Source organism: Brachyhypopomus gauderio, chromosome 15 (genome assembly GCF_052324685.1).
Source record: "Brachyhypopomus gauderio isolate BG-103 chromosome 15, BGAUD_0.2, whole genome shotgun sequence".
NCBI classification, from domain to species: Eukaryota; Metazoa; Chordata; class Actinopteri; order Gymnotiformes; family Hypopomidae; genus Brachyhypopomus; species Brachyhypopomus gauderio.
Window position 1 is genome coordinate 3,127,182 of NC_135225.1, and position 27,093 is coordinate 3,154,274.

At 44.4% G+C, this 27,093-nt stretch overlaps 1 protein-coding gene across 2 annotated transcripts; it reads right to left on the minus strand.

Annotated features, from left to right (window-relative positions):
- Window positions 1-1,312: 1,312 nt before the first annotated feature.
- Window positions 1,313-25,627, minus strand: tet1 (tet methylcytosine dioxygenase 1). 2 transcript variants are annotated; one of them, XM_076974578.1, is made up of 12 exons: window positions 25,391-25,627; window positions 23,066-24,663; window positions 12,642-12,689; window positions 8,000-10,088; window positions 7,683-7,773; window positions 7,301-7,394; window positions 6,567-6,775; window positions 6,210-6,360; window positions 5,781-5,870; window positions 5,435-5,572; window positions 3,693-4,002; window positions 1,313-3,479 (listed from the first exon to the last, which is right to left on the minus strand). In XM_076974578.1, exons 2-12 carry the CDS (start codon window positions 24,485-24,487, stop codon window positions 2,434-2,436), a joined length of 5,688 nt encoding a protein of 1,895 aa, XP_076830693.1. In that variant the 5' UTR covers window positions 24,488-24,663; window positions 25,391-25,627; the 3' UTR covers window positions 1,313-2,433. The 2 variants fall into 2 exon arrangements, with proteins under 2 accessions (XP_076830693.1, XP_076830694.1); XM_076974579.1 differs by lacking the exons at window positions 23,066-24,663; window positions 25,391-25,627 and adding an exon at window positions 12,869-13,335.
- Window positions 25,628-27,093: the final 1,466 nt, after the last annotated feature.

Sequence of the window (27,093 nt, forward strand, 5' to 3'; positions counted from 1 at the left end):
ATCATTCATCCACACTGGTTAGTCAGGGCAGTGGGTTGATCCTTCATCATATCTGGTTAGGCAGGAGGTGGTCGGCCCAGGATGGATCTCTGGAAATGTTTTTCTCTCCTCGTCTCAGTGTTCCTCGGGTAGGTGGGCATTTATGGAAAAATAAAACAGGGAAAATTAGCTCTGTATGGGATCATATGCGGGACAGATGAAATGTAAACATTTCTGGAGTGTGGCAGCAACTACGGCATTAAATTAAACGATTACAGCCTAGCTAAAAAGGCAGAACCAGAAGGTAACACAGACTTGGGAGCATCCTGAGATATTAGCATCCATCCACTACACTGTCAACAAACTTGAGTGACCACGAGCAGTGACAGGACGACAGCACCAGCGCCCCAGTCTACCATAAAACCCTTCGCCTATGAACCCCTGGATCTGTACCTTTATCTAAGGGGGCACATGAGTTATCAAATGCTAAACTAAATAAGTGGGTTTTCAGCCTAGACTTAGAGATTGAGACTGTGTCGGACACATTCTGGAAGGTTATTCCAAAGTTGGGGGGCCTTATAAAAAAAGGCTCTTTCCCCTGCTGTTACCTTATTTATTGTTGGAACTACTGTAATAAGAGGCAAGCACCCTGTGATCTTAGTGGACGTGGAGGTTCATAATAGGAAATAAGTTCCTGGAGGTAATCAGGAGAAAGCCCGTGCAGTGCTTTATAAGTCAGTAGAAGAATTTTTAAATCAATACAAAATTTAACTGGGAGCCAATGCAGTGCTGAATGGACTGGTCTGATATGATCGAATTTCCTAGTTCTAGTCAGAACTCTGGCTGCGGCATTTTGAACTATTCGAAGTTTATTTAGATTTCTATTTGAGCATCCTGACAGTAGTGAGTTACAGTAGTCTAGTCTAGAGTTAACAAAGGCGTGCACCAATTTTTCTGCATCATCCTGTGATAATGCATTTCTTAACTTGGCAATGTTGCGGAGATGTAGAAAAGCTATCCTAGTAGTATTATCTATGTGATCTATTGTGTTGAAAGCTGCACTAAGATTCAGAAGCACTAGTAGAGATATAGTCTTGATCTGAGGCAAGGAGGAGATCATTTTTACTTTGACTAATGCTGTTTCAGTACTATGGTGAGGCCTAAATCCAGACTGGAACTTTTCAAATATGTGATTTCTATGCAGATATAAGCATAATTGCTGGGCTACAGCTTTTTCTATGATCTTGGATATAAATATGTTTGAAATGGGTCTATAATTTACAGAAGATACAAATGGTAAGACTTGATGATTTATTTGAAAATAAAAAAACACTCTCCAGCAATACAAAATTAAAAGATCTAACATTAGAAGAATGTATAAGAGGTCTTCAAAAAGCACCAGTGACAAACATACAGTAAAACGTATTTTAGCACACTTGAATGATATAATACTATATATCTGATTATGTTTAAAAGGCAGTTTTCAAGTCATATTCTTTGGGAGTTGAAAAAACTCAAATGTGGTGAAACCAGTAATTATCTTTCAATTAAGTTCCAGTAAATAAATGGTTTAGATTCGACACATTATCAAAATGCAGCATACAATCCTCCATGATTAGTACTTTGATAAGCATGATCTAAAACCATGGAGGGATTTCAAAGAGATATGCAAAGCATACAGACATTGAATGAAGGAGGTCACTCGTACAACAAATAAAAAATACTACAAAACTGTGCATACAGAACATTTCAAAAGTGCTTTTTCAAACAATGTCATGTGTAATGGGAATATTTTTTCATAATCCAGAATGAATGTACCTTCATTACTTGTATGACTGTGATAAAACCAGTGCTACATGTTTATTCGAATCTAACAGACTATTGTCTCACATACACTTTAAAAGAGTAATGTATATTTTATTTTGTGGTTATTGAAACCATATTACTGATACAATGACACGATAAAACAGCAACTCCTGATCATTTGAAATGACAGCACCCAAGGTTGAGAAGTAAAAAAACAATAGGATTCACATTGTACAATGTCAATTCTGAGTGTTTACTACATACATTGTTTACAGGTTTACACAGTCATATTGCAGTAAACACTCCTGTGGAACAGAAATTAAATACAAAGAGTTGTGAAAATGTTCAGAATAAATAGTCATATCTTTTATGCACCAGTTCCATCTTTTTGCATAAAACCAGATTATTAACATCTGTTTTGAGCACCTTCTCTTTACAATGAAAAAGACATGTATACACACCAAAACTCACAGTTAAAAACTGACAGTCAACATCATTAAAAAAGTTGAGATGAAGAGTATGAATGAAAAAGAGCACATGTAAAAATAGGTCTGAGAGAAAGAGAGAGAGAGAGAGAGAGAGAGAAAGAGAGAGAGAGAGAGAGAGCTGACTGAGGTAAGGCATTAGCTAAAAGTGGCACCGTCACTGTCATGTCCATCGGTTATAAGGCCCAGTGACATTGGTCATGGAGTAGGGAGCAGAGGTGATGACAGCGTTGCAGGTTCCTGTTAGTGCCTGGCGAGTTGGGACCTGCAGCTCCTCCCTCTCGTCCTGCCTGGCATCTTCTTCTCGCTCCTCCGTGACGTCCTCCGCTACCTTTGACCTCTTAGCCTTGGCGTTGTGGTGGGCAGCTACAGCTCCGGGCTGCAGTCCCAAATGCAGAGACTCTTCTCTCTCCCGAGCCTTCTCCGCCATCTTGGCCTCCCACTGGAGGAGCCCGTGGCCAGGCGCGTTGAGGCTCTTGTGCTGGTAGAAGACCAGGGCGATGCGGGTGGGGTGGCCACGGTCGGGCCGTAGGATGGGCGTCGTAGCGTGCAACTCCCGCCTTGCACACTCGATAAGGACGGAGCCATGAGACGGGGCCACCGCTATGCCACCGATATCCCCGTCCAGGAAGTTGTGCTCACTGTCTGACCACACCTGCTCGGCTTTAACCTCTTCAGGGGTCAGGGGCCGTGGGGTCACCGGGGGCCCACGGTGGTTGTCCAGGCCCAGATGTGCTTGGTGGAGGTTCTGCCGGCTTTGGAGACCCTCAGCCTGGGGTGGTGAGGTGGGTCTGGGTGTGGCGCCGCCCTGGTGCCAGTGCACCTCGTCGGTCTCCACCTTCACCCCTGAACAGTAGTCATGGAAGCTCTGTGTCTGCACTCCCACAGGACGGTCTAAGCCACGCTTATGTCCCCATGGTTTGTGTTGTGAGAACTCTCTAGAGCTGTGTGTCATCACATCGGGTCCTTGGCCATGGGTTCCAGCACAGCCGTAATCAGGACCGGTTTGGTAGGGATGAAGGGACGGAGAAAGTGCTGCTCTATCTCTACTAGAGCTCACTTGAGAAACACAGTTGGGTCTGCTATAGGGGCTGGCTGGACTGTCTGATAAGTGTCTCCCCACATCTGGGCTCACCCGCATGGGAGAAATGCAATTCTGCAGCTCCGTTTTGAAACATGGTGAATGTTCAGAGGAAGTGCTTTTGAAACCTATAAAGTAAATGAAATTTTCATAAGAATACGGTACAAAAGATATCTGCAAATAATTGAACGGTTAAGCAAATTTGATACAAAAGCCATAAGACATTACAAATAAAATTTTAGTAGTCCATTCTACAAATGACTCTTTGAGAGCCTCACAGCACCATCAACCCAAACATCTGAATAAATCAGAGACAGCCCAGTTCATATCACTGACGATACCTTTCAGGGGCCCGTTCTTCACTCTCCCTGCAGCCACCTGCTTCTTCTCCTGGCCGCTCTGCTTCTTACGCCCTGTCTTGGTCTCCAGCCTCCTCCTGCAGGAGGACTTGACAGGCTCGGAGCGCACGCGCACCTCCCTCGGGAAGGAGGAGAGGACTTGCAGCGCTCCACTTTCTATCTTGGCCCACTGGCCCTCCGCACAGCCAAACTCGTCGGTGTCTGAGATCTTATAGAGAGGCAGGACGTGCAGCTGCTCGTCGTCTGGAATGTTCCTCACCGCACGGTTGTCCTCCTTCGTTAAAGTGCAAACCTGCGGGCCAGACGGAGACAGCAGCACGTCTGTCGTACAGCCCCAACAATGCAGCCTGCTCATAGCACGCTGAATTTATATTCACGTCTGAAAAAAATCCTCTCATCATTGTAATTACAGTATTTTCCGGACTATAAGCTGCTACTCCCCCCCCAATGATTTGAACCATGCAGCTTATAATGAGGTGCGGCTTTTCTGTAAACGTTTCTTCCCCCGTCAGGGGGCGGAGCAGAAAGTGAATCAGGTGGTAGGTGAAAGTTGTAAATCAAAGAAGAAAGTGCTCATTTTCATTCGGGAGATACAGTGATTATACAGTGATTATAACTTAGTTCATTGAGCACTCTAGTTTTGTCCTAACTAGATATTTAGACATAATACTGCTGTAATACTGCAAAGTCGTGGTCAGAAGTGAACTTCGGTATAGACAGTGTGTATTTTATTTTAAATAATTAACACCGTTGAGCCAGTGTGGCTTTGGACATAGATAATGTCGTTTGCTGTGATGGATAATTAATGTCTAGCTCTTATTTATGCATAGAAACATAAATCGACAATATCATCTGTATCGTGTTTATGCGGATAAACGAGGGGAGTCGGAATTCGCCACAACACCGGATGAAAGCCAAATTCGCTGCACGTGAAATGCTACAGGCACCGTTCAGAAACTGATCAGTTCAGTTAAATGTGTTCAGTTCAGTAGATATATGCGGCTTTTAGCCCGATGCGACTTATACAACATTTTCCTTTTTTTTTTTTACTTTGTAGGTGCAGCTTATATTGAGGGGCGCTCTATAGTCCAGAGTCCGTGGGCAGCACGGTGGCTTGGTGGTTAGCACGTTTGCCTCTCAGCACTGGGGTCTTGGGTTCAAGTCCCTATCTAAGTGGAGTTTCCATGTTCTCCCAGTGTCTGGCTCTCCGGTTTCCTCCCACAGTCCAAAAACATGGAGGTTAGGTAAATTGGCAGTCCCTGACAAATTCTCCCTGAGTGTGTTTGTGTCTCACCTCTGTTCAATAAAAAAAAACAAGTTGTTGTCTGAGTGTGTGTGCTTGTATGCCCAGTGGTGGATGGTGCTCTGTCACTAGGGTCTGTCCTCTCTCCCCTTCCTGCACCCCATTCAGTCCCCCAGGGGGCTGTGGATCCCGGTAGAGAGTACGCTGTGCGCAATTGGCTGCCGCTTCTCGCCGGTGTGTGATTGGTTGTCTGTGACGTAGCTGTGTTAACAATTGTAAAAGCGTCTTGGGTATCCTGATAAGGCGCTATATAAATTGAATCATTCATTCAGAGGTGTGCTCTATAGCCCAGAAAATACGGTAAATTTTTCATATTGTTGTTCTTTTTTAGTGAACATGCTTGCAGCCATCTAAATAAAAGCAGTGATACACTGGTGAGATCTAGTGTAAGATAGCTGGGGAAGTTTGTGTTAATGCTTACCACAGTACATCCATTGCTCATGTTGTGTGTGTCCCTATGGGCGTGAGCACAGAAGTCTAGACAGGCCGTCACACCAGAGAACGGACGACCGTCTCTCCTGCCCAGCCTACAGTCACGACCTGACTCCTCAGCGTCCACCTAAAAGGTCAAAGGTCAAAGGTGTACTCAAGGTTCCATTTCACATGCAGAGAGTACTGAGCAATAGACATTTACCATACATTCTGGTCATTTCGAAAGCAAATCTATCCAAAGAACAGGAGGACTTGGTCAGGCATAGCATTAGTTAAACATTTCTAGCACATTTTGCTGTCATTCGGGTTCATTATACTGAATAGAAGGTTCTTACCTGGTTTTGATAGGCCTGAGGGGCAAGTCTTTTATAAATAGGAGCCAAATCCGTTGCCAGATTCTGTAGTTTGCTTTCCAAATTCCCCTCCTGGTGAAATCAGAAAAAAGTCATTGTGACTTAGTTTCAGGTTTCAATATGTAAAGAGGGCTCTGAGCACCATTCCTGGGGATGCCTGTACTACCGATGTACTACTGTCGGGTCTTGTTCTATTTATGACCACTGGGATGCAACCAGCTAAACTTATTAAGCTACAAGGACAGTGAAATGTCTAGATCATGTAGGAAAAATTATTATTATCACCGTATTCAAGGCAATAACCAGACCATAGCAGGCGTGCACATATTAGCAGTGGCGTTTCTCACTCCACCTCAGATGTTGGTTTAGCATCCAGCTGAGCCACGCGGTAATGCGGCTGTCACAGCTCACCTTGTCAGGAAAGTCTCCCAGCAGACGAAACTTTCGCGGGACCTTGCTGCGGGCAAACTTGCAGCCGTTGAAGTACATACTCCACGAGCAACCGAATGAGAAGGAGGCCCCGCAGGTTTCTGGGTCCAGACCCTGACAAGCACACGTACGTCTAAGAGGACCAAAGAGCAAGCACGTTAATTCTACAGCAGTTCTCCGTGACGAGAAAATAACAAAAGGCCGTTCCTCAGCTGTCATGACGCCTTGTGTAAAAGTGGCCCAAACCTGACACGACATGTGTTTGGTGTGTGTTTGTGTGTGTACGTGTGCGTGTGTTGCGTGTGTGAGTGTATGAATCACTCTCTGATCCTGACTCACTCCTCGTTGAGGGCGCAGCGGCGGCTGGTGGGCGACCCGTATTTGGCCAGCGTCTGCGTGAGCTCCTGGTACAGCCGGTCAGCCATGCAGCGTGGGATCCCCTCCCAGACCAGGATGAGGATGACCAGCACTGCGTTCTGACAGCAGTGACCCGCACGCTGGCGCACCAGACACAGCAGCTTCTCCTCCTCACTGCCCCGACGGATCACCTGACAGATAACACTCTTTTATATCACTCTCTTATAGCACTCTCTTACAGCACTCTCTTACAGCACTCTCTTACAGCACTCTCTTACAGCACCCTTACAGCACTCTCTTACAGCACTCTCTTATAGCACTCATTTATATCACTCTCTTACAGCACTCTCTTATAGCACTCTCTTACAGCACTCTCTTATAGCACTCATTTATATCACTCTCTTACAGCACTCTTACAGCACTTTCTTACAGCACTCTCTTATAGCACTCTCTTACAGCACTCTCTTATAGCACTCATTTATATCACTCTCTTACAGCACTCTTACAGCACTCTCTTATAGCACTCTCTTATAGCACACTCTTACAGCACTCTCTTATAGCACTCTTACTGTATTCTTACAGCACTCTTACAACTCTCACAGTATTCTTATAGCACTCCTACAACACTCTCTTACAGCACTCTCACCCACCAGTCAGTACTTATCTAAAACTCCTTGGGGAGGGGGGGGGTTCAATGTTTTCCATAGATCACTTACCCACTTCGCTATTGGACAACCCTGGGAGCTCCGCCCCTCTCTGCCAGTATAAACGACCACTTCCACACGCACGGCTTTGCCCCTCTCCCCATACCTTAAATCAGAGCAGACCAGAGAACTGTCATTCAGCTCATAACTGAACAATGAAACAAGTCATTGGTTCTGGGGGCTGAGAGAGTATTGACAACACAACACGTGCCAGCTGTGGCAATAGCGGATCGGCAGGAAGCCAACATAATGTGGTGTGAATCACTGAACTAGGCCCCTTCAGCCCAGAAAATCACTTCCTGTTGAGTGTATTGGAGGGTACATGAGAGCGTAGCCTCCGCGAGTGTTAGCCTGACTTTTCTTTTTGTGTTTTATGATAGATATGTTCCCTCACCTGTCCTCCATCATCTGTCGTATTGATGCTACAGTTGGCCCAGATCCAAGGTGTGTGTAAAACGGCCCTTCCTCTTTCTCAGTTATTTGATCTAAGAATGTAAAGAAGAGATGTACAATCACTGGCGGTAGCACTATTTGACTTTGACTCATCATTATTATTATACATAACACAGACACATATTCATCCACACTGAATATGAGTTCATAGGTCAAGTATTACAATAGATTGTAACTGGTGAGCTTCTTCTCATGCTGCTAATTATGTTTTAATCTTTTAAAGCACAATTGTGAAGATTATCTCATGCAAACACCTACCCATGCAGTCACAAGACGGGAGGTCCAAAGTATTCTTTGATGGGGTATTGATTAAATTCTTGGTTGGTGTGTCCAAGAACTTCAAGGGAGATTCTAAAAAACTGTTGAGTGTGTTCTTGGGAGGAGAGTATTTTTCAGAGTATTCCAAATCATCGTTTTTCATATCGTCTGCTGACATAGACATAATTGAGACAGAGCCAGACGTCTCCACCTTGAAATATACATTCTGATTGGTCTTTCCATTATGACACCCCCCTGGGTTCTGAAATGTGTTTGCACTGGGGACGCTAGGCAGAGCAGACAGGTCTTGTGATATAGCACCATGATTTTGCACACTGTAGGTTTTTGATACCTGAGAAGTCAAATGTTCTTCACGTTCATGCCTCTGGCCATGGGTAGCACCAGGGTGATCATTTGTGAGATTATGACAATGTCTGTCCGCTTGGTTACCATGAATATGACTCAGAGCTGCAATGTCTGTTTTGAAATGTACAGCTTTCTGGATGCTGCAGCTCATGGGGTCCTGCTGCTCCAACTTCTCTCTCTTGTGAGAATTACTGAAATAGGAAATCTGCCTCTTCTCATAATTTGCACGCCCGAGACATTTTTTTAGGTCTATTTGAGCCTGTGGGAGAAACAGGCTTTTCCTGGGGTGCAGGTTTGCCTTTTGCTGCAAGGCTGCCCTCTGACCTTTCGTCCTGGGAGGGGCTTTACCATTCGGCGTCCTCTTGGCAAGTGGTATCCTGTTATTACTCCCCTGTTTCTCAGTCGCTTTCTTCTTTGACGTCCTTGGATGTGCCGGAGTGGTTTTTGGTCTTTTTTGCTTTTTTAAATGTTGGCCAGTTGCATGATGATTGCACTTCAAGGCCTGAACTGGCATACCCTTTGGCGGACTGTTTTCAGAAGACACTGGATTCTGCCGTGATTCAATCATGAAAGCAAGTTGGACTAGCTGGGCAGCGACCTCTTCTTCATCCCTTCTCCTTGTGCTCTGTGCTTTTTCAACATGCTTAAATCTTTTAAAAGTGCCACCTAACCTAACAGGTTTAGAAAGTGCTTCGCTGAATCTTCCATTCTCCGGGGCGTGCGAGACCCTTTCACATTCTGAGCCTGCCTTCCAGAGATCCTGCAAAGAGGACCTGTGCGGAGTGGGTGTGCTGTGAAGGGTGGAATTGTCCTGTCTGTTCAGAGGATTGCAAATAACAGACGCCTGATGCAAAGACGAACTGATTACCGAGACTTTGTTGGAGGGAACTTCCAACGCACGTTTAGCATCCTGACGAGGTATATGCCTTCTCGAGGCGAAGTCTGACAGTGGTTTGCTTTCGTGTTGACCATGTGTTTGTGTTGTGAGGGGCACTGTTTCTGGGGTAACTGCCAATTGAGTCAAGGCCTCAATAGCTATGGCCTGATCTATGCTTATGCTCCTGTGTTCAACCAGAGCTTGGACATTAGGACAACAAAGTGCAACAGAGGCTTTCTGAGTAGGTGTCCCAGCGCATTCTGGACTATTCAAAGTCCATTCTTGGCACGAAAGCCTCTGACGCAGCTGTGCTACTCTTTCAGCCTTAAAAGAACAGATATCCGAGCCCCGAGGATCAAACATCTCCTCCTCCAAAATGTCCCTACGAGTGATGGAGGAGCAAACCACAGCTAGTGTAGATAAAGCATCATCACAGCAGTCACTGTTATCGAAGTGCAACGAGGTTTCTTTATTCGTGGCCGTGCCTGACTCTTCCAGTCCGAGTTTTTTCAGAGGAACCATCTTTTCAGGACGTTCTCCGGGGGACAGGCTTTTGGCGGGCACGTTCACGGGTCTCTGAGCCTCAGGCTGTAACTCGTGAGGATCTGTGCTTCTCTCTAGTTTCAATTGTTTAGCACCATTGTGAGAGCTTAAATAATTGTGGCCGGTAAGAAGTGCGTGCTTGCTGACACCAGGCCGAGCTTGCTGGCTCGGTGATGGGGCAGGGTGGAGTGGCGTGGGTGGGCAGGGTGGAGCCGTGTCACACGCCTCTTCCTCTGGCGCCACAAATGTCTCCTCCATCTGCTCTGAACTAGTGCCATTTACTGAGGTGCCCTCTGACTCGACCTGGGCAAGAGAAAAATAGAAAGATGATTAAGAAGGTTTTGGCATGGGAATGATGCATCACATATTGTGATGTGCCTCCTCAGTAAACAGTCTGTGCTTCACTTTGCCCAACAATGACAAACACTATGCATAATTTGTGATAATCCCACAACAACAATTGCACATTTCCAGCCCATACTAATAGAAGGCAGTTTAACAGTAGCCAGTGACCATTTCACCTTTCACTGTAAAATCCAATAAAGGACTTAAGATGATTTATGATAAGACATGATAAGACATGTGACTACTTTCTATCAAGATGTCTCCCAAAACCTTCTACATCTTTGAAGTGTGGATTTCAAATGTTATCTGTGACAGAAATTACAACTCTACACAATATAGGACCTACATGTATATCAATTCTACATAGAGTATGAAAAGCAGCAGACACCTCTGAAGGCATCATGGGTCCCTAACACAAAGCTCTCGCAACAAACTCCTCCCCGCACAAAGCAACCTATGGACCCCTCGTAAAGAAAATGATTTTATGGCTTTGCAAAACGTGCAAGAAAACACAAAATGCTGAAGAAGGTCACCGTAATCTCAGTGTTTGCTAAACGGCGCATTCAGAGGACTGACTTGTGATCAGCCGTCATGTCAAGGTGGAGACTGATGCAACATACTGCATGGGGCGAAAATGAGTGAGGCAACAGTTTGGCTGCTTCTGCAACTGCTGAACAAAAAAGGAAGAGAATGGTAATCAACTTCTCTGATGTTCCACACAGAAGTGAAACCATGAACCAGGCCTCCATCTGTGCCTGTGTAACTTTTTCTCATAACTATGCATCCTGGAATATATTTACTGTTTCTACAGGCAGTCGGTGTAAATGTGCAGACTTTATTCCTATACACGCACAGCTTCTACAGGTTAAAACGTGCACTGGTGTTTTTTTTTATATTATTAAATGATGCTATAAAATGTCATGTTACACAAAAACCCAGAGTAGTGCAGGTCTTGTGCCATAGGTGGAGATGGTACGTTCACCAGGCAGGGTCACCAGCCTCTGCTGACCAGACGTGCCAACTTTAGTTGAGTTATTGTATATATTTTATAGGATCCGCAATAACAAAACTTTCCAAGAACAGCAATAACCGCGCTAGACTGAATCCTTACAGAGAGCTTAAATGTAAACAGCTTGCTCAAACGATATAAATGAAGGCAAGAATGTTTAGGAGAGAAACACCTCTGCCCATGAAATGGCAAAAGTGACGCCATGTCAAATTTAAAACCAGACACAGGCTAGGAATCTATCGTTTGTTCACACTATCTTCTACCAATGCCTGTAATGTACTAAATAAAAATATGACTGCTGGTCCCAATCGTGGCAGCATTCCCTAACATCTCTCAAATGTGAATATTCAAGAGCACTAAGAAATGTTAGAATATTCCAGAGCTGGAACTAGATTGTTGTACTCATGACAGATCAGTTAATCAAGGTTCCTGGTTTGTGCTGACATCATGACCCCCCCCATCTCAAGCAGGAAGTGAGGGCCTTCTGTTCAGCATGTCACCAGCCGTCTCAGGCAGGGCGGGCTCGGCTACTCTGGGCCTCATTAGTCGTGACTGAAGCCCGGACTTGACGTTGATTTTAGTTCAGTGTAGTAACAACTGTTTAGGGTCCCCTTATTCACTGAGGCATGCACATGCTTGCACGCTGTCCACGCGTCAACACACCCCCTCCACCCCACACACACATACACACACACACACACACACACACCCCTAGCAACAGACCACGCATTGGCGACAAAATCCTAAGAAGCCTCCCTTAGGAAGTGTTACCAGGGAAAGTTGGAACAGAGAGGGGGTATCCAACCCAAACAGAGCGGAGACCTAACATCTCCATCTCAATATCAACAAACACAGAGTTCTCTCATTCACAAAAGACCGAAGCGCTCAATGTAATATTCCGTTAGAGAATAAAAATAAGACATCTAACGTTTGATTCATTTCTTTGTTTTCTCTCTTTATTTATGAGCATATATGCATAAAAGTGACAGCATGCACACCTACATTTTAGCATGAGTTTTAAGTTACCATTTATTTTGAAATAAAAAAAAACCTTTTCCCTTCTTTTTTTTATTTCTGAACATGAGAGAAGAGTGCAGGAAGGGACTATGTTCTTCACTAAATACATCAAAAAGCATCTCGCTCACACTGTTCTGCTCATACTGCTTTGCATGCAAAATTTCACAGAATTGAGATTTTACTGAAATGTGACTTGAAAAAAAGAAAACCCAAGCATGCTTCCTTCCTGGTGAGCTTTTCTGAAGCTCCTCGTAGTGGCTTCATTCATACAGCCCTTCCTGTCTCTCAACTTCACTTCACAGAGAGCAGACTCAACACAGCGCAGACAAAACCCCCATTCCTGCCGCTTCCACACGCCACACGGCTTCATCCAGACGGCAGCAGGTGCAACAAACACGCTGGAAACAGGGGTGGGTGGGTGGGGGACACACACAAGAGGAAAGACCCTAAGTGGTTAAAAACACACAAAAGTGGGCGTCCATTACCTCGGGAATGTCCTTTTTCTGAAGTTCAGAAAGATTCTTGCACTTCACCTAAAAAAAAAACAAACAAAAAGATGAACCAAGACACAGGGACACAAGGCATTACTGATGCAGTGTTGACTACAAAACAACCAAATGCACAAAGCAAGCCCTCACACACACAGCCACAACACACTGTCCTGAACGTCCAGGCTAGACAATGGACATCAAAAGCCGTTCCGGTGCTGTACCTTCTCACTCTTCAGAGGCAGACCCTCAATTTTAGGCAACATAATCCTAAAAGGTAGCCATGTTGCCTCCCTTGACTTTAGACGGATAAGTGGCTCCAGTGGCAGATAAGGGACGAGCAGACCGGGTTCTCATGATCACCGCGGAGCGTAACAGCTACATGTGACGAGTGTCTGCTGCCACTGAACCACACACACAACACATGCCTCTCACAGACGCGCACACGGCCCCGCCAGCCAATCGCGTGGAGACTTCAGCGGCTTGTAAATTATCGTCCATGCCTAGACCCTCCTAAACAAAGGATCCCCTATGTGGGCTCTTACTCTACAAGTACGCACGGGGGAGAGAGTCAAACTGTGGACAGGATATTTGCAGCACTGGAATGGAGTTCAAAGCACTGAGGGGAGAGAGCTACGACTAACAGAAAAATCTGAACTAACAGAAAAAAACCCCAGAAGTTATTCTCCAAACAAAAAAATAGTTAAGAATCACAAATCACATACCTAATATCTTCCTCCCATATCTAATATTTCACTTTACAATCCGATGTATGGTGTTATTATTACTCTTGTATATTCATGTGATTAATGCAAAAATATGTGTATGTAAACACATTTAAAAAAGACCACTTTTCCACATATATTCCTACAAATAACATCAAACCAAGGTGTCCCAATCTCATAACAGAGAGATATAGAACATCTTAGAGTTCACAGCTGTGCCCTTTCCCTGGGGACACGTGTTGAGAGCAGCTATGAGGGGCCTCTCTTCAAACCCTCTACACGCCGATGCTTAATCCAGCCTGCACACATTCAAATCTCCACATAAGCCCCCTGGCAGAGGAGGTTAGCTGAGGACAAAGTAACACCACTGGCACTTTAAACGATTAAACCAACGTTCCAGCATGTACAATGGAAATGTGATATCGGTGTTACTACACGGCCTATACACTAACCGTGTCACTCCTGCCAACATAATAGTTACAGTCTCACCTTAAACACCAGGTCGCACACACCTTATCAGGTATTACTAGATAGGAAAGGGTTTGTCATACACAATCTGTGTTGGTAAAAAAGCAAGAAAAGAACACTGATTGAAATGCGTGTTTTCATTAGTAAGTTTGATTTGAACTGATACGTAAGGTGATGTGTTCTTAAGGTTGTCTGGGTTGCTCTTTTGTTTCACTATTTGTTTAATAGCTGTGCGACGACCTCGAATGAAGCTGGAGTAACAGGTTTTACATTTACACAATATATGTGTGTGTGTGTGTGTATGAGCATATGAACATATTAAAAGTACAATGTTCCATCTAAATCTTGCTTCTAGGCATTCTGTGTCCCCGAGAGTGTGTCTGGTACTCCCACCATACCCTATGTGTGTGCGTATGTGTGTGCCTGCCACCCCCACACCCCCCATGTGTGTGTGTGTGTGTGTGTGTGTGTGTGTGTGTGTGTGTGTGTGCCCGCCACCCCACACCCCCCCATGTGTGAGTGTGTGTGCGCCTGCCACCCCCCCACCACCCATGTGTGTGTGTGTGTGTGCCTGCCACCCCCACACTCCCCCGTGTGTGTGTGTGTGTGCTTGCCACCCCCACACTCCCCCGTGTGTGTGTGTGTGTGTGTGTGTGTGTGCCTGCCACGCCCACACCCCCACACTGTGCTGCGTGCTCTGTGATGACGCGGTAGTGAGTGACACAGCGGAGTTTGGGTCGTGTGGTGAATCAGCAGTCTTCTTCACGATGCAGCTACTGCTTAAAAGAGCTGGTGAGATGCTTCCTGAGATGGGGGCAATGCCGACAGAATCCGGGGAGGCGTTGGCGTTGACATGAGTAACCATAAAGTTAAATATATTTTAGATTAACAGCATTTCACAACATGTGCCCAGGCATAAGAACTTAGTTAAAATGCAAGAAACTTGTGTTGAGCACATTTGTCTTCCAGTGTTGGCTCAATAGGTGCTTGGAGTGTTCATCATGTATTTGGTGTATGTGAGTCTATGTAGCAATAATCCTTTTAACATGATCTGAGAGTTTTACAGTTTTATGTTCTGTGACTACGAATAGGTTGTGGGAATGGAAGCAGCTTCTTTACTGGTGTAAAAGAGCAGATGGTCATACAAAGATGATAAAAAACACTGAAGGCACATGTCAATGTACTGGATCCTTTAGGAAGGATCATTTAGGAAGATTTATTTTTTCATGGATCTGAATGCTATTACTCTCAGTTATTTTGGTTAGTTTGGAATATTTGGGGAGAAATTACTTCTGCACACATGTACTGCAAACAAACCAATGGAAATATTCCATTTCCTCAACTATTGGTGAAGACCTTCAAACACAGTCTTTACCCTGCCTGCTACTTTAAACACACAGTCTCCAACTCCACCTAAATGAGCGTCCAACTCCACCTAACTGAGTCTTCAAGAACAGCGACCCTGGAGAAGAGACACCAGATCCCGCTGCTCCCTAAAGTGCACTGAGAAGCAATAAAACACTACATTACCCAGAGTGCACTGAAAAATTATCAACTCTAAGTTTAAAGGATTTTGCCTTAACTTTCTAGGCACACCAGTCACAAAATGCTCACTGTAAAAACATATGATACTCTATATATGTTTCCAGACAGCACATCACAATAAGCTGTTTGCAAATGCAGTTTTTGTCTTTGCTCAGAGTTGTGGGTTTTTCCATCTCCAGGTAACTCAAGGTACAGCCTCTGAATGCCTTTGATCTCAAACTTTTGTCCACGTATAACAAAAGGCCACGGCTCTTATCCTTTGCATGGGTGAAGTAACTCAAAGACTTGCGATGTCCAAAAAAGACTAATTTCCTGTGATGTGGCTTGTGTTTTCGTTTGTGGTTCACCTCTGAGACTGGGCTGACAGCAGAACACAGTCGGGGTAGCAGGACACACACTGAATCCTGCGCTGCCTACAGTCACAATGGATGTGACATTTCATGACTCCAGCAAATCCCTTTGGTAACCTCAGCCTCCTGGCCACCATGCCTACTTTACTGGCGCGCACACACACACACACACGCGTGCATGCACACACACACACACACACACATACACACACGCGCATGCACACACACACATACACACACACACACACACACACACACAGTAACACTACACACTTCACATAACTACTGTTTCTTTCCCTGTTTTCTATATATCTAGGAAACCTTGTCTATACAAATTTAACTTTAAACGCAACAAGTGGCTAACACAAAAGAGGTTGGGTTAACAAAAGCATCTGCATGGGCAGCACTGTACACTTTATTCTCCAGACACTGTTCCTGGGTGTGTTTGATTAGCATTGCAGACTGAGCATTACCACAGCGTTGAGTGTCGGGCGTTTTCCTGTACTGTAGTGGCTTCCTTCCATGTCTAAACAACTCAGCAAAACTACAGAGGGTGGAGAAAGTTCACCATTAGAAAATGCAGAGGTGTAGCACCAACGTAACGTAGCCCACTCTGTATGGGACCTTCACCCAACGTTAGGGCTAAGTGTTCAGTGTCTTTAAACATTCCTGACGTTAGAAACAGTTATTTTGTTGTCAGTGCAGCAACAGAGCAAAGACACACATAATTCATTTAATGTTTCCAGAACTAGAGGGTGGATGTTCAGAATCTGACTAGGAAGGGAAATAGCACCTTGTACTGAATCATATAATAGTGAATACACATCTTTATTATATACAACACACACACACACACACACACACACACATTTCAGACTAGAGAGAGAGAGACATGCTCCAGTATTAGATGTCAAGGTGAGAGAGGATGAAACCATGGCAACCATGACAGTTCTGTTGAGCATTTAATCAGATGTCAAGAAAAGAGAGTCAAACAGGCAAATCAGAGGACATCTAAAGAAATTTCAAAAGAGCTTCACTAATAAATAAATAACAATAATACCAACACTTTTTGTTTTCACCAAAATGCATGTTTATAGTAAGCACTGACATTTGGAGATTGATCATTTTATTAGTTTTATTTTGTTTGTTTGTTTGGGAACGTATGATGCAACCATTTTAACACAGTTCATCCTAAAGATGAACACATGGTACAAGTTCAGTAGATGCTTTGCTGAAACTCTTTAAACCAGAAGGAGTTTGTTTCAGTGGAGAACAGATGTGAGGTGAGGGGTGAACCCTGTTTCCAGGTTGACAAAGTAATCAACACAGAACTCGTTAATATTCATTTACTACCTACGGTTGAAGAGTCTGTTTTAGTTAAGGACACAGATTTCAAATTCCAGTGCTGTGACAAGTCATGGAACGTCATATATGTCTAATGTCTGAGGTGACAGTTTGAAATGACGTTGCGAGATCTTGTCAGGACTGAGTGAAACCAGATGTAACTTAGTCATCACCTCCCTCAGTCCCCAAACTCACTCCTCCCCTGATGCAAATCCTGCCACATTTTAAATGCTAACTACAGTAGCTCAGTCCTAGCGGCCCACTGAAGTACTAAACAAAGTCATATGAGAGAGAACAATGGACTGGACTGGACTGGACTGGACTGGACCGGACTGGAATGCCCCAGTCGGTCTATTGTAGACCTGACTGACCAGAATGTGCAGGCCTGCAAAGACTATTTAATGACCTACAGAAGGCAGCTGAAGTAAACATGAGATTAAACACATTAATGAAGAAAACATACAAGCTGGTGGCAATATAACAGTTAGTAATATACAGGCTAGACAGGTCATATACAATACTCACAAAACGTTAGGGTTATTTGGCTTTTGGGTGAAATTTCAGGATGAGTCTAGTAACCTTTACAGGTGCAGTAACCTTTACAGGTGAACTTAATGTGACCGTCTCTAAACTTCTGAATGCATATGTCCAACTGATCAATGTTTCAGTACTTTTGGCATAATTTGCTGTTCTCAATATTCACAACTGGTGTTTGATCCATGAAGGGCCAATATGTTTCCTGGTTCAATTAGAATAGGTATTTAAACAGTCCTCCTCATGACGCTGTTCACATCACAACAAATGATGGCCAGTGATGTTGGAGACGTCAGGAGAGTATCAGCCACTGTTGTCACCAGATGAGTCTTTGGTGGTGGTGTTAGTGTGAGCAGGTGTGTACAGTCAGCACAGAACTGCCCTACACTTGTGAAAAGCTGTGAAAGGCCGATACTACTCGAATAACATCATTAATCCAGCCACTGTGTCTCTGCATTCTGGTTTAGATCTGTCATTTAGTTAGGGAACATTGATAGTTTATTATTTCATCACATTATTTTACTTAATTACATTTTATGTTTGTTTTTCTTCTAAGTATTTTAATAGTTACGCCATGTTTATTCGATTATTTTATTATTTTTGTTTTCTTCTATTTATTCTGTAAAATACTTTGAGTTGCATGTATGTATGAAAGGTACAAAAAAAAAAGATTACTATTCTGTTTCATGAGGTATTCACCATTGCATGCTTCTACTTAAATAACATACTTTCATGATATGACCGTAGCATTAATCTGAAGAGGACAGTGTTGATGCCCTTATTGCTGGCACCTGTGTCCACAATGGAAAAAGCCAGCATGGCACCCCACACAGTCGTGCAGAGAGAGCGCAGCAGGGTGCCGTAGCCAGGATCACCTGCTCCAGGTGAGTGGTGGCAACGTCAGGCGCACAAACCCGCGTGTCATATACACGAGTGACGCACCAATCGGGCACTTTATGAACCAACAACTCAGCTGTGGCAGGTGCACCAGCGAGCCTGAGCGTCCTCACCTTGAACCGCCACAGGGCGGTTCGCATCTGGACCGAGTGCCACTCGCCAATATCGACTCTCCAAATGCAGGAAAATGCTAAACTATGCAGAGCCAGTAAGCTGATCCAGGTTGTCATAAGTGTGTGGGAGCGATTATGAGTCAGGCTTTGTAACAGTGTTGAACTGGCAACAGTCCACGCAGAAATACCAGCTGTTATCTTGGGACTGGCAGGTCCCGTGGGCTATTTGATAGTTCAGAGAATCCCACAGCCCACATCGCTTACATTTTTTTTTTGCTCTGCAGCCTTATTTCTTAGCTAATGGAAGCCAGTGGAAAAAGAGTCAGACCCAGATGTTGCATCGCCAGTGATGATGCTGTGAATCAGTCCTTGTAGTCTTCCTCGGTGGCCACGAAGATGTCACTCCAACGGCCCACAGCCACCGTCTCTTCCCCTCTGCTAAACCCGACCAGCTCCGATACCACAGTCCACATACTACCCCGGAGTCACCCAGACCTCTTCACTTGCAACTACTTCCTGCGTTACCAGTGCCGATGAGGGTGTGGCTCATAGCCATTGATGATTCACTAACCACATTGGCACTGTGTGTTCAGCTCCTCCTCTAATGGTGGCTTCACCCACAAAAGACCACAGAGCCTTCGACAGGACCAGGACCAGGACCAGGACCAGGACCAGGACCAGGACCCCCCTCCCCCCCCCCCCCCCCCAGCCGGGGGGCGTGTCCGCCGTCACGGACAAGCCTGTGGCAGCCACGTCATTCTACGCTGCTCTCAACCACAAGTCGGCCACGGAAACCGTATTCTTCCTCTCCTGTGGTGTCAGTGCCGCTGGCCAGGCTCACAGAATCGGGGGGGCATGACGTCCCCTCTTCCTGCACACCGGCCGCTCCTCGGCCACTCGCTGCAGAGCCGCTCAGCAAATGTTCTCCTTCTGAAGCTCTTCTGCTGCGCAGTACTGGAGGATGAGTCCTGTCCTGTCTGTTTCGTAACTGTGTGGACGCTTCCAGGCATGGTTGGCGGCTGCGTGTCAGCCCTCTGTTGCCAGGCACTAGCCGGGATATGCTGTGCTATTTCTTTTGCCGTCTTCCCCAGCCTCGCTCTTGGGCGGCTGGACCCATCTGGCTAAGTAAGCCCTTCCCATGGGCTCTGCCTTCTTCTACACCTCTGAGCTTGTTGATACACTCCTCGATTTCTTCAAGCCTAGTGGCACCAGCCCACTTTTGACACTCGTGTAGTGCAGAGACAAAACCCCACAAATCATCATCACGGTTCCAATGAGAAAGCTCATTTATTAAAGGAGCATAACCATCGGTTAAAAAGGCCTGATTGGCCCATTTATTAACTAAAAGGAGACGTGAGAAAACTAATTCAACACATACGCACAAACCACTAGACAACTAAATGTAAACATTAAGACATAAACAAAGCCTACAGAGAGGCACATGGCCTGCTGGGAGTTGTGATCCTCTCCACCTCAGAGCCATGGTGTGCATGGATATCAACATCGTGTTTTAGGGTTGACGTAGAATCTCGTGTTTAGGTTTTTATACCCTATTAATTTGGTACAGTAAATACTATTTTGCCCACTTGCCGTCTTGTTTGGCAACATGAACCAGTGCTGGTTCACAGTTAAGCTCTAGTAAGCGCTATCGTAGGTGTGTGGACAAGTCGGTCCCGATTTCCCTGCCTGGAAACAAACCCCTCACACCCTTCTGTTATTTGCTCAAGTCTGTATCAGAAATCATTTTTATTAATGTGCCACTGGCCTCTGTGTTTTCAAGACGCCCCATTAGTAATGAAAGACAAATTGCACAAATTCTCTTACATTTACTACAAGAGTCTCACTAATGTACACGCACACACATTATTCTTAATTATACAGAAGCGGTTCATGGTATAAAAAATACTATTATAATATAATCTTTCTGTCTATTAACTGCATATTTCTTTCTTTTTCCTCATTCAGTTAACAAACCATTTCTACCTTCAGGATATGTAGGTACTCTCTAGCCCTAGATAAAACAAAGCTTTTTCTTGAATTTGCACATCTGATTTGCAATTATAATCTCACTAGTTTTCACTGTACATGTTTAATCTGAAACTATGGAGTGTTTCACGATGGAGCAACGACATGTTTGCATGCTAGTTCACTGCTCAACCCTGTCTCACAAGTTGACAGTTATTAGCATATTATCCGATTATCCAATGTCAGAACTGATTAAATATTACTACAACAGTGAGAGGCTAAATGAACCACATTATAGAATTGGGTACGAGGAGGCCTTCATCCATACTCAAAGATAAAATAGACCAAATACAGAAAGCACCAGAGAAACTCTGAAACACCCACATATAAAGGAACTTCAGAATATAGCCGATGACAAATTGTTATGCACTGTGTTCTGACTGTGTTCGTTATATTATAATCACTATTAACATCTTCAGCAGGTTGTAACCCTGAAGCTGTTCTGTGGGACCGGATCACTAGTAGATACTAACCACGGTACTCGGGGAGTGGCAGGAAGCCCAGCAGTTTTGGAGATGCTCTAACTCGTCGTCGTTTAGCAACTGCAATTTGGTCCTTGTCAGGATGACTCATTAGGCTCGTTTTCCCGCTGCCTACACGTCAACTTTAAGCATTGAGTGTTTACTTGTGGCCTAACTCATCCCACTGCTGGACAGGTGCCACTGTGTCGAGACAATCAGTGTCATTCTCTTCACCTGTGGTGGCTGATTGGTGTATATATAGACTATATTTTACAGGCTAAATCATAAAATCGAATGCAAGGCTTCCAAGAAAATAGGATGTGTGTATGTATATGTTACTGTGTGAAACAAGGGTGACACACACACACACACACACACACACACACACACACCTCTGTCTGTCTGAAACATCCCTGTTTCTCTGGAAACTATTCACTCTCGATCCATTTATGTACAAATATACATAGACGCCGTCCCCCTACTGAGAGCTACAGGATTATAGCAGCAGAGGTACAAGTGTGTTAATGTGGTTCTGTGTGTTAATGTGTTAATTATCACTGGTTAGTGTTCTGTTTGTCCACGCGTCCCTCAGGTGGATGGTGTTAGTAGCTCCACCAGGTGGGAGTTGTTGTTATGTTGTGCCTCAATTAAACCTGTTCCGTTTCCATGACTACATTGATGTTATGTTGGCGTCTTATGCTGTAGTTGCCACACTTATGTTTTGTTTCAATTCCGGTTCGCTTGGAAACTCGTTTGATTTTCTCTCTTTTGTCTGTGCGTTCTTTGCCCATGACACACACACACACACACACACACACACACACACACACACACACACACACACACACACACACACACACACACACACACACTTGATGCCAGACAACAGAATTGCCAGACTGGTTCACACCGATAGAAAAATAATATATTATATATAGGCTATATACATTTTAGAAGTGTCACTTTTGCTGCATGCAGTAAATCAAATATTAAATATATTGGATTCTTGAAATTAAGGTGTATAAAAGGTTTACATTCATAAGACACGTTTATGTGTTTGGATATAACAGGCTTGTAGCAACACAACAAGCTTTGCCACAACAGGCAATCAAGAATATTCTCTCACATATGTATGATCACATATTAATATACCACATGCTGAAGACTACAATGTGTGTTGTAAACTAGTCTGTTGAGTGTTTAATCTAACTTTAAGGCCTGCTGTTCCAGACCTCCACAACATCCATACATACTGACAAAAACGACACTGTCCAAAATCAGACCACATGAATCACTGACAGATGTTTACACATACACATTTAAGGCATGCTAATCCTGTCCTCATCTCTGCTTTTTATTCAAAAATAAGCTCACATAATGACTCAGGCAAGAGGTGAAGACATTCTTACATTTACCTTGTAGCACGTTTTACAGAAGACGCGTGACATGGCATGCTTAGAATAGCCGTGGCACAGCGTTCCGCTTAAGGGGAGGGTTGCCACAGCCAACTGTGGTTTTCCTCACCATCACAAATGAGAAAAGGTAAGAGACACTATGCTATGTTGGTTTAGCTTGTGGAAGGCTGTCACTCACACACACACACACACACACACACACACACACACACCATGTGCCATTATAACGGCACCACGTGTCACAGGGTTTTCCCATTCAGCTCACAGCACTCGTGAGGGATAAATATAACTTACATTGCAGCAGTATATCTTTGCACGCAGTAACACCACTGCAAAAGTGCTCAATACTCAATAATAACCATAACAGCACTGCTAACGCGTACACAGATACATTACCTAATTATGGATGCATTATAATTATTGCTTGGTTTAACTTTGTGACCTCTGTCAACAACTAGTCAACAACTTGTGAATTACAATAATGTTTCAGTTTTGTTATTCGAGAGGAATAGAGATTGTGTGCAAATGAAGTCACGTGGCCTACCCCATCAGCAGAGATCAGAGAGAGCCTTTTCTTCAGTTCCACACATTTCCTGAGTCTACAGATCTGGTGACCAGTCTTTCGGTTCAGGCAGCAGTTGCACTGGCCACAGTTGATCTTGCGGAGGCATGGTTCACAACCTCCACACCTCCTCCGTTTTTTCCCCACCCGTCTCTCCTGAGCTTTGCCCAAACACTGCGCTTTGTTGTCTTCTCGCTGCAGGGAAGCACACGTTGCCCTGCGCTCCTGAGCAAGGTCTGAACTTCCAGCCTCTGATTGGGCGTCAAACGAGGACCGTGTGCTCTCTGTGCTGCTGGGAGGTTTGCTTTCAAACGTTGCTGCAGACGGAGACTCGTGGTCCAGATAGGGCAGGTGGCTGGTGTCGCAGCCTGTGCTCGGGGAGAGGAGTGACGGTGCTCCCTTATTCTTCACCACCTTCTCATGATTGTCGTCCACATCTTTGGTCTGCATGAGCATGGTGCTACCGGGCCCTCTGTCCTCGACCTGGCTAGCGCCTGAGGTGCATTCAAGTGCTGATGATTCTTCAGGAGATTCACATCCAGCAGACATCACGGATACATCCAGTTCAGAAGAGCCCTCTGCAGTTATTTGAGAAACAATGCCACTTGGCTGAGGAGGAATAGTTTCTGTTGGTCCTGAGATATTTGGTTTACTAGCAAAATCCCCTTTAGTGGCCGACTCACACGCGTTCACAAACACACCATCTGACCCGGTTGCACTTTGCTTCTCAGAACTTTCAGTGGTCAGTGAGCTGTTTTCGCTTTGCACCATTTCTGATGTTACTTCAGCTTTCTTTTTCTCAATCTCAGTGGCCTTTTGAACAAGCAGTTCCCTACTCTCCTCCACCATATCTTCAGAGCTTATGTTAATGGGCAGAACCCCTCGATTGCTGCCAAGACCTTTGCTTTGTTCATCATTGCTTTCAGGATCACCAAGTTCTGGGATGCTCGGTGTATCCTGTTCCCTCACTTGCTGGTCTCTGCCTCTCTTTCTGACCACCCTCCTGGGAAGCTCCGCTTCCTGTGGGACCCTCTTGGACAACCGACTGCTTTCAACGGACCTCCTGTTGCCACCAAGACCTGCAAACAAGCCATGTTCAGTCACAGAGCTACGCGTGTGCCTAAGACCAACAGATCTTGTTATGCTAAATGTATTCTTGACTTGTCTTGTCCTTCCCAGCGGTCCTTTACTGGCAGGCTTGTTAACAGCATTGTCCTGGACCCTCTTGGCTACCCGTTTTTTTGCTGTGGACTTTGTGGTCTCCACTTGCCTTGTGTGCGCAGTTGTACCCTTAGATTTGCCTGAATTTACTGCCCGCCTTTTACCAGTGAGTGTTCTCAACTTCCTAACATGTTGTTTTATTGGGGGGCATGCCTTCTTTGGTGGTTTGGGAGTACGAGGCATAACTAAGCTTACTGGGAGTACTGGGGTTTAGAGATGAGAGAGCAGGCATGAGAAACAGAATTATTACAGTTCTGAATTTGAGTATCTTGAAAATATGGTGTTTGATTGTTCTTATTCAGCATCAGGTCCTTGAAACTGAAGTTAGAATTGTGTCTCTGGCCTTCCCAGTGGCATGTCTGCAAAAAAGATAAATACATTATGATTGGCACACAATCTGCATGAATGCAATTATACAGCCTAAGTATCTAGAGCACCTGCTTATTATTATTATTATGAGAGTTATTATTATTATTATTATTATTATTATTATTATTATTATTATTATTATTAATAGCTACAGAACATTTTGAAGATTTGGTGGCAAAACAGCTTAAACAGTTCTAGTAAGCACGTTAAATAAAATGTAAACCAAGTGAAAATGTCCGAGGTACTACTAAAGACATTTTTCCATATTATTACCAACAGTAAAAACATGTTGTATAAATAAGGAGAGTTTGCACCTAATAGCTTATCAACAAAACTAACGCCCAACTATGGGGAATCTACCGTCCATAACGTGGTCTGTAAGCGATCATATAAATATATATATAAATATTAAAATATGTATCCGAAACGTAGCCTGTGTGTTTTTATTACCTGATCAACGCTGACATGTCCTGAAACAGGTTTTACAAACTGAACTGCACCAGTTGTGTTAATATTGTAATGAGTGTAATTAGCATTCGCTAGCTGCTGGTTTGTCCGTTATCGTTGAGCTTGAAACAGCGTCTCACAACTTACACACGACCACCATATAAACCACATTACTGCCTCGAACGGTCCAAATGACCCAAAACCCATTCTGCTACAGAGCTTGTGGGATTAGTGTGTAGACTTTTAAACCAGTTCAAATACTTCACATACCGGAGAGTAATAATACTCCACCAGACGGGTGATCCTTCAACATGTTCCCTTGGCTACTTTGTCGACCAACTAAAACTTTATAGAAACTTTGTAACTGCACACCGACGCCCAATCTCTCTCATTTAACTCCCAAGGGCGACATGTTGCCACAAAGTAAAAGACCCCAATAAAACGGACATCCCGTGTGAGTGAGTCCAGTCACCGCAGCCCCAGTGCCAGACGACCCACGGGCTCCAGTCACAGCGTCTGTTTCATGGACGTTGGGAGGGTGAGAGGAAAATATGGAGTGGATTGGTTGAGTGATTTAATATTCTCATTAACCGACCCATAATAACAATAATAATGATTATGATAATACATACAAGCATAATTTACCTTCATGTCGACATCGACTAGACACCTCGGAGTGTACTGAGCAAGAACACTTCTGAAGTTATTATATTATATTATATATTATTATAAAGCCTATCACCAGAGAGCAATTCTACGTGTCTAACTTCTGTTAATTTTAGACGAAAGATTAGTGTGTTGAGTTTAAACCTATTGTCCAATTTGTCCAATGACTTTTTTTTTTAAGTCAAAAATAATTATATTTGACTTTTGGTTGGAATTTAAAGAAAATGTAAAAATGTCATGCTACAATGATTCATCATTATGAAAGTATGGCATATAAGTATAAGCACGCTATGGTGATTTCCTAAATCTCCAACGCCAGTAGTGGTGAGTATACCCCAACAAAAATGTCAATGTCTAAATACTTGTCATGTTTCCCTGAGTATTAATTACAGCTTGACAGCGACATCTCACGTTGTTCACAAGTCATCTTATTGTCTGCTGAGGCGTGGCACCCCACTCCATGCCCACCACACTGCAGGCGGCCCTCAGGTCATTGAGGTTCTGGGCTACAGAGTTACGAGCCTCTACACATTGACTCAGCTGATCCTGCAGGTTTTCTATGAGATTCAGGTCTGGAGAAAGTGCAGGTCACTCCATTTGAGGTTCCCTGGTCTCCAGCAGCCGTTCCCCAATGATGTTGAGCTGCAGCATTGTCATCCATGAAGATGACATTAGGCCTGTGTTGTTCATGCAGAGGCACAATGACTGGAATAATTATGTTATTCAAGTACTATGGGCTTGTCACAAAGTGTAGGGCAGTTCTGTATTGACTAGACACACCTTGCCACACTAACACCACCACCAAAGACTCATGTGGTGACAACAGTGGCTGATGCATAGCACTCTTCTTGGCATCTCCAACATCACTGGCCTTCATTTCAGCTCAGCATGAATTGAATTTCATCAGGAAACTGAGGCCCACTGGTCCCCCGTCCTGCATAAATGCTCCGTGGCCCTGCGCCTGCTGGTGTGGTCAGGTACCCTTGCAGGTCATCGAGGACCCAGACCACTCTGATGTAAACGGTTTTGAATGGTCTGACGGGACAGTTGGGTGCCACTCACCTTCCTTAAATGTGCCTGGAGTTGTGTAGCATTCAGGGCGCTGTTCACAATGAAGCAGTCATCAGTGTGGGATGTTGCAGTGGACATTCACTTCATTGCCTTTCTGTGACTCTTCCAGTCTCTCTCTATATCTGTTGCGACCTGCTGATGACACTCTGTGACACTCTAAGTTCAGTGGTCACTTCTGTCTGAGAACATCTTGTTTATAGCCTCCCAATAGCGAGATACTGTTGATCAATTGATAG

Excerpts from the sequence above, each read along its gene's own strand:
- tet1 (XM_076974578.1), bottom strand. The coding sequence starts at position 24,487 with ATGCCTCGTACTCCCAAACCACCAAAGAAGGCATGCCCCCCAATAAAA. Across the intron at positions 5,573-5,780 it reads CTCAGGCCTATCAAAACCAG|GTGGACGCTGAGGAGTCAGG; the intron begins GTAAGAACCTTC and ends TTGACCTTTTAG. Across the intron at positions 3,480-3,692 it reads GAAGAACGGGCCCCTGAAAG|GTTTCAAAAGCACTTCCTCT; the intron begins GTATCGTCAGTG and ends TTTACTTTATAG.